The sequence below is a fragment of the Netta rufina genome (assembly GCF_964035555.1).
Source record: "Netta rufina genome assembly, chromosome: 7".
In the NCBI taxonomy this organism is placed as follows: domain Eukaryota; kingdom Metazoa; phylum Chordata; class Aves; order Anseriformes; family Anatidae; genus Netta; species Netta rufina.
In genome coordinates, this window is record NC_140130.1 from 15,871,066 (window position 1) to 15,885,447 (window position 14,382).

The window sequence follows — 14,382 nt, forward strand, 5'->3', positions numbered from 1 at the left end:
TGACAATACATATTCAAACTCTGCACCTGTTATTTATTTAGTGATTAGAAATTTATTCCTGATCTGGTGTTCCCATTAAAAACACAAAATGACTAGAGAAAAAGAGTATTTTTAAAATGAAACAAAGAATAGTGAGCAGAGCACTTTGAAAGACGAAATCAACTTTCTGACTTATCACTTGAAAACTAGAGACACAAAGCAGCTGAAAGTGGAATAAACTGAGCTCACGCTGAAGAATCTAACAGAACAACTACGTTTTACAACTCTGGAAGAGCCACATCTCTATAAACTGATCTGAGAATGAGTAATCTCAACACTACCAGGAATATACAAACAGTAATTCAGTGATACGGTTATATGGATGGTAGCATAACAACTAGGCTTAAGTAAGATAACAGGCTTCCTGATAGCAGTGGTCCTGGTCTTTACTGATAAATTGAAATGAAATCTAAAAATTGAAGTACACATGCATAACTTTTCTTGTTGTTACAGAAATGGGTCATTTGCCCCCAAATTCATTACCAAACAAAGAGAAAAACAGTGCTGTAACAATATATTAAGAACAGCACATTTATACAACAGGTAACTACATCGCACTGACATTAATGATTGCTTCCAATTAAAGCCAACCAAAGATTACACTAAAAGACCAGAATATATAATTGGTAGGAGAAAAAAAAAATAATACTAAAAACACATTCTGAAACACTGAAGTTGTTTGCTGACACCACCACCACAACTTCATCTGGCCAGAACAATAAAAGGACTGATGGAATAAATATTCTTTGAGAAAAAGCCAAAAATCCCTCAGAAGTCAATGTAAACTTAGCATTACACAAGCACTTAGTCCTCTTTATAGGCATCATTCTGGAAACAGAACTGACCAAAAAAAAAAAAAAAAAAAAAAAAAAAGAGAGAGAGAAAAGAAGTCAAGAAAGAAGTCAAGACTTACTTGTCAAGGAAGTCCTTGTCCACAACCGCACAGATGTCAAGCAGAGGATTTCCCATGCCAAACAGGACATTTTCACTGCAAGAGAACCAATTATTTTAAAGTTACTTTAATACAGTACATTGAAGAATTATTTTATCTTTTATTAGAGAGGAAAGTTTTTCTTTAATACAACTGAGGAACAAAAAGATAGGCATTTTGCCCAGTGCAGTAGCAACCATTTACCTGGCATACAGACCAAGAGTCAAATTTGAATGAACCAGCTTACAGCAATATTGTGATCTATATACAGACTACAAGAAGTCACGAGTATATAAAGCATACAAAACCACATTCTGTCATTTTAAGAATTGCATTCAGGTTACCATACCAGATTTTAAGTATGGGGAGCTTCAAACCAGTTTATATAAATTTCACTGAGCAGACCCAGTTGCTGGGTTTACTCTGATACTGGCCGATAATTTACAATTTAAGTGCGTTTTAATCAACTGAGATTAAGAGCCTATGGATTCTGCATTGTCAGCCATCTCAGGATGCAAAGCCTCCCATGAAGAACATTCATTCTCGCTTTTTAATCAAACTGAAATTCATTACGACTTCCACCACATAAAAACAAGCCATCAGTAGATACTGTCAACAACTGAATGAGCTGGCTTTTGTTATTTTATTTTTCGAAGACCCATCCAGAAATCACGTATTACATTTTCCTGACAAGCACGCATTTGGGTGATAATGCACTAATACCCAGGGATTAGATACACGGCCTAATGTCAAGTGGGAGTGAATGCAGCCATTCTCCAAGGCTGCCTAAAACAACATTCAAAACCACCACATTCCTTGCTAAGCCAACACCTGCTGCCTACAGCTGGCAGGACAAGCACTTGCTGTAGCTACCAAAGGTAGCATTGGTATCAATGCCACCAAATAAGTCTCCCTCTTTACCAAGCCCCTGTGAAGCATTAGCAGAGGAAGCAGATTCCCGGTCTCTCCATCCCCCAAATAGCACTACTGCAACTGCAGCCTTCACTAACTGAATGCTCGAAGCTGGATAACGGTATCGGCTGGATCTCAAAGCCAATGAGCTTCCAATTGTTTTGGCCCATTTAGAGCAGGAGAAATGTTTTACAGACGTGACATCTGTCCACTAAATGGTGGATTTCATTAACTTCTACTCAGCAAGATAAGAAAAACAGAAGACAGAACAAGCAGAAGGGAGATGGCACGGAACAACCTCCCGAACTGCATCCAACAGAGCCTGGAAACTCAACCACATACTTCCTTTCACAGCTAACAAGAAAGGCCCTTAGCTGACAAATATTTGTCAAACTTGGAAATGCTTGCCAAAAATACACTGTCACGCTTCCTCTTTTTTAGGATGCCGTATTAGTCTCCGCTACACGTTAAATTCTGAAGTCCAGAAATGAAGAAGTGGCCAACATGATTAACACCCTTGATAGAGATGTAGCAAACCATGCCTGACGTAGCTTATTTTTTGTTGTAGCTTTAAAAAGAGGCCTTCACAGCCCAGTTCACTGTATTGCCAAGTTCGTGTGGAAGACTGAGACAGAAATACAGCTCACTCATAACTGAAGCAGGCAAAATCTGCTTGGAAAAAAAAAATGTATTTCCAAGTATTTCTGCTAGTGTGAGAAGCGCTGTTTTTGTTAAATACTAGAATATGAAAAGCAGATCAAAATAATGCTAAGTTATACACAGGTGGAAGAAAAGAGGAGGGGAAGACAGATTCCAGTTAAGACAACATAAGGATAAAGGGGATAGCAGTCAGAGCCCCTAGACGGGACATTCTTTCCATTTTAAAAACTATTTCATCAGTAGTATCATAGGACCAGTTCTACCATGGTCTATCCTGGACAGTCCTCTTCTATCCTCAAGTTTTCGTTCTCCCGATGGTTTTTACAACCACCCCCTCTCAAGTACACTCGAGGCTGTGTAGTAAGGTGCCATCAGGGATGGAAAGTTTCAAGAGAAGATAGGTGTGGAAGATGTAACGCAACTTATTTTTGCAAATAAGCTGAAGACACGAACTAATATATACTAACAGCTAGCCTTATGTCTTCAATTAACAGATGTTTCTACATTTTCAGTTACTTCAGCTAGATGTTTGAATTAAGTAAGTCCCAAGATACTAGGACTCCCATGCTTAAAACTGCATGCTATCATTTGCGAACAGGAAAGGGAAAAAAAAATACAATTAATAAAGAATCACAAGCTCCATTTGTACTGGAGACTGTAATCATGTCACACCAAGTATGGTAAAAATACCTTCTTGGATTAAATAGGAAGAGTCTAAACAATCTCTTAAATAAAAGTCACATTTAAAAAAATGAACAAGTTAAAGCTGACAACACTGCAATCAGCATTTTCTAATACTAGATTTGCAAACCACCATACGAAGACTCCAGTGTTTCTACTGTTTAAGACCTTGCAGTGTAAACCCTTAGGACATTCAATGTGATTAACCTAACGCTACATTTCAGTAGTATGCAAGTTGCACTTCATTACACTGCAAATCACCCTTCCCTGCTTGAAGGGCTGCAAATTGCCTGCCCTGTTACACTGCTGCTTCATTTGTGGCATCAGATGAGGTAGGCAGTTACTCAGCTGTAACGCACCCCTCTGTACCGACAGTAAGAAAAGAATATGTCACATATACAATAGCTGACTTTAAAGAGCAAAAACACATAAACAAACAAATTTAGGATCCTGTAGAACACTAAATTTACGAATCACCAAAGCAAGCATCAGAGATGCTGGAACGTTACATTCTCACTGAGTTTAATGCTTTCAACACCACATGTGAACCTTACTGGCCTTGTGTTTGCTTCTCAGTCACATTGGACACCTGCACTGATCAAAGCTTCACAGATTATTTGCAACCATCTAGATATAAGTTAGCAAGGAAGCAGCAAGAGATTGCTCCAATGTTAGATTTCACAATACGCTGGTTATTTGAGTAATACACGTCTGCACCAGACGTGGAACAAATGCTTATGCACACCGCAGCCTCCTTGACTCCATCCAGTCCCATCTCCTGCACGCAAGTGATGGTATCTACTCATTCCAGAAGGATGTTCCTGTCTAATTTGACTAACCTATTGCAAAATAACATTTATCTCTTCGAGAAACAAGTGACAAGCCCTCCACCTGCAAAAATTAATGACGTACATCTGACTGTATCAATACCGATGTGTGGGTGTGTATATATATATGCATATGCAATAGGCATATGCATACAGTACATATACAAGAACAAGATGTTGATACAAATCTAAGGCTTGTTCGGACACAGAAATATGCCATCCGCATCACAGACAAAACTACAGGAACAACGCCAGCTTGCTTGACAGAAAGCTTAGATGCATTAGACGGCTTAGGATGCATTTGCATTCTAAATGCTTGGCAAGAAGTAATGTATTTTAATGAGTTTGTCATTTACCACCGGACTGAATGAAGAGTTAGTTTTAATTACAAGTTCCATGTAATCCATTAAATATATCTTCACCTCCTAATTACGGCACTTTGAGAGGAGATCACCATTAATCTTTCACAAATAGACAGAGCCCATCACACAGGACTCTCTCCTCACCACAATTTGCAGAAATAATGGAGTGCAACTAAACTGGTGGAACGCAAAAACCAAACAACCTAAACAAACAAAAAAAGCCATCAGTACTGAGCTGCTCTTCAACCATTTTGAAAGAGATCAACAGCACTAACCATAACTGAATGATCTGAAAAGCTGTGTCTGGAATCCTGGTCATATATTAATAAATCATTATGCTGCTCCTGGCATCTTTAAAAATAAAGTTCTGCCTCTAGCTGGCAGCTGAACAGTGGCAGTACCATGTCTAAGTATCATCCAATTCTGTTATCACCGATAACTACTGTGCACTTGATTGGAACAGCAGCATCAAAATGTCAGTGAAAGCACTGGGCACTGGTACACAGATAGAGGAATAGTTCGAGCACTTGGCTACAGCATTGTCTTGCTTAAAAAAAATCCCATTACCTCTTAAAAAGCATTTCACATTTTCTCTTGTTAATTGCCACAAAGATACTCTCGTCTACATAATAGCAACAAATAGCAACAGGAGCTAAGTTGATAAATCCACCTTTTTTATTAGTCTGTGACAACCTCATCCTGCTGTGCAGCTGTAACATACACAGAAATAAATTCTCATGCTGACTCACTTTACAGTCAAAAAGCCATAATAAAACGCGATTGGGAAACTTGGGTGTCCCGGCTGCGTGACAGAACCTCAATGCACTGCCTGCTGTATGCCCAGCCTTCCATTTACCAATGTAAGAGGATGATTTGTAAAACCTGACAGCTCAGGTACACCTATAGGGCACGATCCTACCCTAAGGAGTAACGCCAAACCAGGCGCGTTTGAAGCGCTTTTACTTCAGTCGCACAGCCAGACCTTACGTAACACAAGGTCTGGATTCACCAAAGATCCCTCACACAGGTAGCTGAAACCAAGCAGCACCACGCCAGCCGCATCTGAACAGCCAGAAGCTTTTGGCTAACAGCTTTCCTCTCTCACCGTGCCTCCCTACGAAACGTAATTACAGGTGAGTTACACGGCGTTTGCTGCTGGCCCTCTGACGCTGAAGCCACTTCAGAGCTGTCACCGTGTGGTTCCTGAGCTTCCCCCACCTCCAGCCAGCCACCTCAGCGTACAGCACCCAACTGCCCCGCGCTGCCCTCGTTCAGGTCTCAGGTTTGGGCAGCACGTGGCGGAGCAGCTGCCTGCCCACACGCCGGCTTACTGGAGCATCTTGGGCGAAGACAGCATCCGCCGCCAAACTTCGGTGGTCTTCTACAGCACGGACCCGGCGCTGCTCGCCCCGACAGCACCGCGGCCGCCGGCACCTGGACCCCGGGCAGCGAGCGGGGGCTGCGGGCGGGGGCGGCGAGGCCGGGGCTCGCCCAGCCCTGCGGGGAGCTCGTTGTGCCCGGGCACCGCCGCCTCCTGGGCGCAACGCAGCGGAGCGGGGCTGCGGGTGCGGGGCTCCCCCGCACGCCTGGGGACCGAGGGGGACCGCGGGTGGAAGGAGGGATGGAGAGACGGAGGGAGGGAGGGACGCGGCGCCCGCCCCGCCGCCCGCTGGTTCCCCGAGGAGCCGCGGCGGGGCTCGGCGTTACCTGAGGGTGGGCATGGCGCCCCGCCGCCTGCCGCCGCCTGCCGTCGCCTCCCCGCCCGCTGCCCGCCGCCCGCCCCGCCTGGCTCGGCCGCGACTGAGCCGCCGGCCACGGCCCGCCCGAGCCACTTGCGCGCCGCCGCCCCGCCCCGCCCGCCCGCGCGCTCCGCCATTGGCCGGGCGGCGGCCGGGGGCGGTCCCGCGGCGGCGGAGGGCGGCGGGGAGCCGCGGGGAGCCCGGCGCTGCGGGGCGGTCGCCGGCCTCGCGCCCCGGCTCGGACGCGCGCGGTACCGGGCGGCGGCGGCGCGGCTCGACCCGACCCGCCCGGCGCCCCGGGCTCCCCGGCCGCCATCTTTGATGCGGGCAGGCGGCAGCGCCTCCCCGGCTCTCGAGGGGCCGCCGCCTCCGTGCCCCTGCCCCAGGGGGGAGCCGCGGCCCCCGCCATAAGGGAGGGGAACGGGCTGGGGGCAGCGCGCCGGGGCCGGGCTGTGTCGCAGTGCCCGCAGTAAAGATGGCCAGCGCGGCCCCGGGCACGGCCAGGGCACCGTGACAACGGCTGCGCTCCCGAGGGCACCCCGCTCCCCTCAGGCTGTGACAGGTCCCCCTGCCTGCAGCCACCATCCCTGCTGTGTGCCCCGGGGCTGCTCCGGGACAAGCCCCCTCAGCGCAGAGCAAAGCCCCCCACAGCGCACAAGGATGCGCTTTGACGCCTTTTATTGGCACCTGCTGGGCACGACCTCAGCGAGGTCCCAGCCACCTTCTCGACGCCTTCCTCAGTCGCCGCTGACAGGCACCTGCAGGGCCCTGACACACCAGGTGCAGGTGCAGGGTCCCCTCATCTCCAGACGCGAGGTTACCGTACTCACGGGTTGCCACACGCAGCTTCCAAGCGTGGCTCTGTCGTCCCCACCTGCCTCAGGCCGAGCGGGGACACTGCTGAGATGCGGGCCTGGCTGCCACCATCCGAGCCCTTCACCTTCCAACCTCATCCCACAGCGCGTGACATCCGACAGGAGCTGCCAGGCCATGGGGGGAAAGCATCGGCAACGCCAGGTTGGTGTTTTTCTCTCTTCCTGTCTTCCTGCCCGCTTGCTCTTCGTTTGGCTGCCAGATTACTGCTCCCCCGTGACGATTTGGCGCTTGTTTTGTTAACTTACCAGCACCAGAAGCACTGATTCATGAAACTGATGTCAGAAAGGGTTGTTTTTGCCAAAAGCAAATCCCACGTTGTTCTGTTAACTAAGGCTATATTACCTCTAATTAAATACGTAAACTTCCAAATGATGTGTTTATTATTAGCCTTAGCCTCTTCATCTACAAAATGGGAATATCGTACTCAGAAAAATTAAAGCCTGACATTTCGAGTATTTGCTGATTTTAAGGTGTGTCTTAAGAGGTCAAAATCTGAGATGTTCATGATGCTTAAGGACCTATGGCATCATTAGAAGATAATAGGAATATTTATGTTTAATACCTGAGGTTAAACGGATTTCTTTGGATTTCCCAACTGGACGATGAATTATCACTCACAAAATTCTGGTTATTAAAGGTGGTCAGGGGTCTTAAAAAGTCAAATTAAGGGGAGTGGGAAACACATCCAATCCCTTAAGCGAAAGCTTGCAACACACAATACAACAGGTTCCCAAATCCTGAAGTAGGATTTTAAACTGTAATTAAAAGTAAATACTGTATTTGGACACACAATGGCTATATCCTCCCATCTGTGCTGAACAATTAATTACTCTTATTTTAACAATTTCAGTGCCTAACAGCCAAACCTCTGTTTTGTAACTGAAAATGAGGGGGTGGAGGGAAATCCTATCACACAGACAAATATAACAATAGCAGTAACAAAACTCATGTCTTGTTAGTCCCATCACAACATTTTCAGTAATAAATACATATTTTAAAAAATCAAGTAGCGTCCCTCATAAATAATTACCCGGCTTTAACAAGCACATAAGAAAGAACCTTAAAGGGACCAAACAGATATAACACATTACCTATATTTGTAGTAATGTCTACCATATATCAACTGCATATTATGAATATTAAGCTACAGAGTCCAAACGAGGTAGCATCAAACGTTTCTAACTTCTTACCAATTCAGCAAGATGCTACGAGAAGGCTGTTTTTCTAGAAAATTAAACAACCTTTTGTGAATTAGCACAATAGCACTTGTCAATAGCACTTTATAAACTTACAACTATACCCAAGTGTACGAACAATCATGTTGCTTGCACTAACACATACCTGCAGAACCTACTGTTACTGATGTCTTTAAGGCATCACCTACCACTACTGGGGTTTTTGGTTGTCTGCCAGATAACTTCTAGATATCTTGACACACAGCTAGAGCAAGAGCAATCAGGGAAGCCCTAATTAAACAGTCATTTATCAATTATGGTCATTCACAGATTAACTTTGTGAAGCTTGTGCCACAAGTTTGACTTGTAGTCACACCAGCTGTGTGCTAGGCAGCCTGTCTGAACTCGCTCAGCCCATCCAGCTCCTTCCAAACTTGCTCGGCTTGCACGGAGCGGCTGACCCATGCCTTGGCACGTGTTTTGGCTTCAGAAATCCCAGCAAAAATACAGAGTTCACAACTTTTCATCTAAAAACTTATAGTACCTGATAGGCTCTAGCCACAATTTCTCCTGACTGCTTCTGTTATTATACAGTAAGGATTAGATGTTCAGGGCCATCTCAGTTCCTGTACGTATGATGAACTACTGCACCTCAGGTGACTCCACTAAAGTGCTTACACCAACAGACAAGTATGGGAGAGCTTGCAAAACAGCACTTTATTGAAGCAATCCGAGAAACTATACATTTTATACATATATAACTTGTGTAACCAAGATACAGGCAAACTAGGCCTTAGCCTTGGACTGCATTGTGCTCTATAACACAATATTCAGTATAAATCGTCTACATTACTACACAACCAAAAAGTTCTCCATCAACCCTCATATTTCATGCAATTTCTTCTAAGTACTAAAATAAGGTTAATTTTAGGTAAGCGGTCCATGCTACAACCCCGTGAGACAGAAGGTTGATCGTTTACCTAATAGCCTCAGCAGACATTATAAAATGGGACTAGCAAGCACAAAGTCCATTAACTCTCTTTTGATAAGAGCATTTTACACATCTTATATGCCTTTTCTACAAAAATGATTGTTTTGAAACTATTTCTGCAGAGAAAAAAATGTATTTTACAATAAAATATAACATTTTTAGCTTATATGAATATCTTAGCAAACTCTTAGGAATATTTTACATTTAAAATCCCATAGCATAATCCATTTCTTTTAGACCAGCTTCACAAACAATACAGCTGTAAAAGCAAAAGAAAATCTGTAAATTCTAATCTAAAAGAAAATCTGTAAGTCTGTTGCCTTCCTTATATTACAGACAGCTATTCTTTTTTCCTCTATCTTATTCAAGTCAAACAGCCTAATCCTTCAGTTCCAACTGATTTGTAACTCTGAATGTGTAAGAAAAAATAACATTTAATATCTTTCACTAGAAATGCAATCCAAAAGTAGCATAAAAGCAGCAAGTTGCCTTACATTACCATATCCTTCAGGCATGGAACAGCTTTGACTGCGGCCAAACAATCATTAAAGAAATGATTACATTACAAAATGGGAAAAAATAATAAAAAAACTTCACTTAATTCTGAGTAATACTCAAAGACTTCTCACCTTCACACAAAATGCTTATTTATTGTATAAATAACATTAGTATGTAATGTAAATTGAAATTCGTTAAGAAGTGAGTTCTGTACATACAAGATGAAAATCCTTGAGAAAACCTAGTGTTCACATCATATCTTTGAGTTCAATTTACTTCTTTCAAGAAGATAAGGTTTTCCGACACATTGCCAGCAAATACTAATTAATGACCTTTAGACAGCAACACATTCCCTGCTTCTGAAACTGGTTTTGTGAAATACTCATGTACTTTGCCTGTGTAAGTAGCTATTCCAATTCAATATCACAACCTTGAGTCACAAGCCAGAGTTTTGGTTCAAACATTTCCACTTCAAATAGACCTCAGTGACAACAGAGGAAGCCAAGGTCTTGTTCTGCATAAAGTCCGTTTTACACTATTACAATTGACACTATATTCAATTACTTCTCTGTCTCCTTTCCAGACATCTTCCATGTCTGTTTATAAGTAACATTAGTAGATCCGATTAGATGAGTAATTCTACACAAGCTGTTTCATTTGCTGAAAAAGAAGGAACTCTCAAAATTGGTAGAATTCACAGGAACTTCACGACTCATTATTCAATAGTCATATTTGCCCTGGTTCCCCTCCCACACGTAATCGTGCATGTAAGCACCTCTCGCGACAAGACTGGTCCTGCTGGCTTCAGTGAGGCAACACACTAAGTCGGAGGCATACATTTTTGGAGGATATTAGGAGAGACTAACTACCCCTGAATGACCCTTCTGCCAGGTGGGCTGCAGGTACTGTCAGTGGAGGAAGGACTAGACCCCTGCTGTGCTCATGGTTCAGAGCATGTATAGCCTTCCCGTGGCCTCCTCTTTCCTCAAGTCACACACTTCTTCCCAATAAAGCACAGGATTTCTTTAATTAAAAGGAAGGGAACACCCTAACAAGCTTCTCCAACACAGGAATGCAAAAGTGTAGAAACCATGTCCCATAACACATGCTTTGATAAATCCTGCATGATTACATCAACAACTGCAAAAGACACGTGGCAATCCACACAGCGATCTGAGTTACAGATCAGCACAATGGAAGCAAGATCCTAAACAGTCAGTGTTGGGATGTATTTCTGTCAACATGACTTTGAAGGGAAGATTGCTGCTGCTACGTCTTAGATGAAGCAAAATTAGAAAAATACGTCCCAAGTGTCATCAAAAGGTTTTATTTGTCTACTTTCTAAAGGGGTCTAAATATCCATCTGAAAAAAAAATATAAAAAATCTGCTGGTTTTATCCTTCTGGGAGCACACACAGCAAGGTGCTAGAGTCAGATCTTTCTTTGTACCAAGAGGTTATCAAGAGTACCGACACAGAGAAAGTGACCTGCGTTTCCACATCTGGGTAACTGAAAAGTGAAGAAATTACAAAGCAACAAAGACAAACTAAAAAGAATATAAGTGGAGAGTGAGGTGGAGAAAAAAAAAAAAGCCAGTGATAATGAGAGAAAGAAAAATGGTTTACTAAATTCTAACTGAAAGCTTTGTCACAGCTAATTTAAAATACTCAGAATCTTCTTTCAGTTTTAGAAAGCTTATGAAAGAATAAGCTAAATTTAAACCCTGCTTATTAAGAAAATTAAAAATGCATGAAATTAGCAACATTTCTACATTCACGACTATCAAGCTGTCTAAAATTTACTGGAACAGCAATGACAAACGACTGCTTTTGACAACAGTTACCCACAGAGCGTTTGATAATTTATTCTGAAAAGCAGTAGATGTCTAATAGTAACAGAAAAAGAGGAATATTGTACTTTGTACTTCTGCACAAATTTGTCAGATTCAATGCTTACATTGTCTTCATGTAGATAAATCGACTTGTCCAAACAGCCAGCTACGTCATTACTATTTAATCAATGCAGCAGCTGCAGAACTGCCAGAAGGCCATCACGTAACAGAGGGGACTTGACCATGGAGGATTTCACAACTGTTCATTTTTCTCTTCCGCAAGCGTGCAGATTTCTATACAGAATTACACATATCAGCCCAAATGTTTCTACAGAAAACATTCAAATTCTTCCATGGCTGTGACAGTCCATTAACAGAAGAAGCCTGGTTGTAGTTTTCACAGACTTCCAAGATAAAGCCAAACCAAATGTAAAAGGACACAGATCCTTAGTAATTCTCCTTTATAGTAATACCTCATGTTTCTAGTAAGCTGATAGTACTGCTCAATGACAAACTGCTTGCCATTCTGCAAGCCAATTTTCTGTTCAATCAGTACAGTTGACATGCACCGTGATATTTTATTTCACACAGCAGAGATGTGGTCAGAAGTCTGAGCCACGTAACATGCATTAACGGCCTTGCCTAAAGCCCGTTGGTTTTAGCGGGGATTTGCACCCGTCAAAGAAGACAATACAAAACCTGACACCCAGCAGATTAACGTCAGCACAATGCCCTGTTGTGCTGGGAACGCTCCTTTGGGTCTTACGCTTGCTTGGTGGCAAAAGCCAACCATCCTACATTGCCTTCAAAGAACTTCAGCTGAACCAGCTGAGCTCTGCCTACCTTACGGGGCAGCTGGTTTTGTTCTACTTTGCCTGAAAGGCACTGAGGCTGTATCCATGAAACCTCCCTGATGCCACTTTCAGAAAGTGACAAGTTAAAGATATAAGAGAGGGACATGTTTGTTGCTGGTGACAATGAGTGAAATTTAACTTTTAATGTCATTTTTTGATATCAAAATAGATTGTGCAGTAGCCAGAGGAAAGATACGGGTTCATAACATATGGCAGCACAGTAAGGTGTGAGACCATCCTTGTTTGGTCCATTGCACATGGTCTTCTGAAGAGACTGTAGAGTATAAAATGCAGATGTTGAAAACAACAAATTCTCACGTAATTCTTAGTATGACAAATATGAAGTTGTTATCCCCCAAGTGATTTTTTTCAAGTTGTTGTTGGTTTTTTTTTGTACTTCTTTTCTGATCCATAGGCTAACTGCTTTCAGTGCTACCAAGCACAAGTAGCACGGCTTCCATTAACAACCCAGCCTCGTTACAAACACGACAAAGTCAAGGGACCTCTGCCACTCGGGCTGGTACCTTCTGTACTGGCTCTCAGCAGGGGCCAAGGTCCTCCAGCAGCAGGCAGCCAAGCACGTTCTTGCAGCAAACAAGATCAGAGGTCTGCCAAATCTAGCCTGCCCACCTTCCCCACTGCATGAGCCCGGTCTGGGGCCTACAACACTCATCGACACTGTTTGATCACCAGCTGATTATGGCATTGCTCTTCTTATCAGACAGCACTGGAGTCTAGCTGGCACTTCATACTGAACTAACCTGGAACAGATTGAGAGTACTGAAGTTCTAACAGCATTAGTATTTTTTTGACCCATTGTGCACCTTGCAAAATTATTATTTTTGTTCAATAGGTTGCTACGAAGTACACTGTACCATGGCTTCCCATTCCATTTTGAACATCCTTTACATTTTTAACTGAATACTTCAACAACGTTCTCAAATTTTTGTATTTTTATGTTTGGGCTTGAGGCAGGTAAAACACAGTTTCCTCCAATAAGCTTTATAAGCAGAAACACTGCAGTTCCCAGTTTCTTGTTTCTCCTTGCTCTGAGGCCCACAGAAATAGCTGATGCTTCTTAATTACAACTTTACATTGCTGCAAGCCATTTATTTTCCTTCAGAGCTCAGTTACATTTTTCCTCTTCCATTATCTGCAACTGAGCTTGTTAACTATTATTAGGCTGGAGAAGTCGCTCAGCTGCCAGAGGAGCAAGTACCCTGACTTTAACAAATTTAATAGGATTAGTTCTTTGGGTAAGGACATCAGCGCTGAAAGGGGCTGTTCTTCAGGACTGCGATGAGAACATCTCTTTATGCTGTATTTCAACAAGTTATTAGCTACCACCAGGGCAATTTCTGGCGTTTCAAGCCCTATGTCATTAATCTGCTCCGTATCCCGAGCGCTTGGAAGGAGCTCAGGTATCGGGCACATCCACCCGTGCCTCAATAACCCCGAGAAAACACAGCAGGAACGGCACCAGCCAAAGCTCCGCTCCACCCCTCCGACCACGCTTCCCGCACGGAGAGCCCCACCGGTTCTGCCAGGGCGGTGAAACAAGCACAGGAGCCCTGCGGTCGGGGGGGCTCGCTCGGGGTGCCCGCAGCGCTCCACGTGCCCCGCGCCCGGCCGGCCCCGCACAGCGCCCGGGGACCGCGCAGCGCAGCCCGAGCCGCGGGGAGCCGCGGGGAGCCCCGGGGCCACGCGTCCCGTCCCGCCCCGCCCCGTCGCGGTGCCGCCTGCCCCGGCCGCTACCTGAGCTGCTTGGGCTCCAGCTTCAGCTTCTTGGCTTGCGGCTCCCCCGCTGCCATCTTCGCGGCGCGGCGCGGCTCGGCCCGGCCCCGCCGAGCAGGGCGGGGGGTGGGGGGGAGGCGCGGGCAGCAGCCGCTCCGCCCGCCGCCCGGCCGCCGCCGCTCCGCCCGCCCGCTCCGACCCCCCGCGGGCGGCCCCGTCCCCCGCCCGAGGCCGAGGGGCGCCGCGGGGCCGGCGGCGGCCGCGGGGCCGGG

The 14,382-nt window shown here is 44.8% G+C and overlaps 1 protein-coding gene across 1 annotated transcript in view; it reads right to left on the reverse strand.

Annotated features, from left to right (window-relative positions):
• ADK (adenosine kinase) overlaps positions 1-14,319 on the reverse strand; it is a 278,606-nt gene extending 264,287 nt beyond the window's left edge. Inside the window, exons 1-2 of the mRNA XM_084290056.1 lie at positions 14,132-14,319; positions 953-1,027 (exon numbers count right to left, since the gene is read on the reverse strand). Coding sequence (XP_084146182.1) covers positions 953-1,027; positions 14,132-14,187 — 131 coding nt within the window. The 5' untranslated portion in view covers positions 14,188-14,319. The remainder of the gene's footprint in view (positions 1-952; positions 1,028-14,131) is intronic.
• Positions 14,320-14,382: the final 63 nt, after the last annotated feature.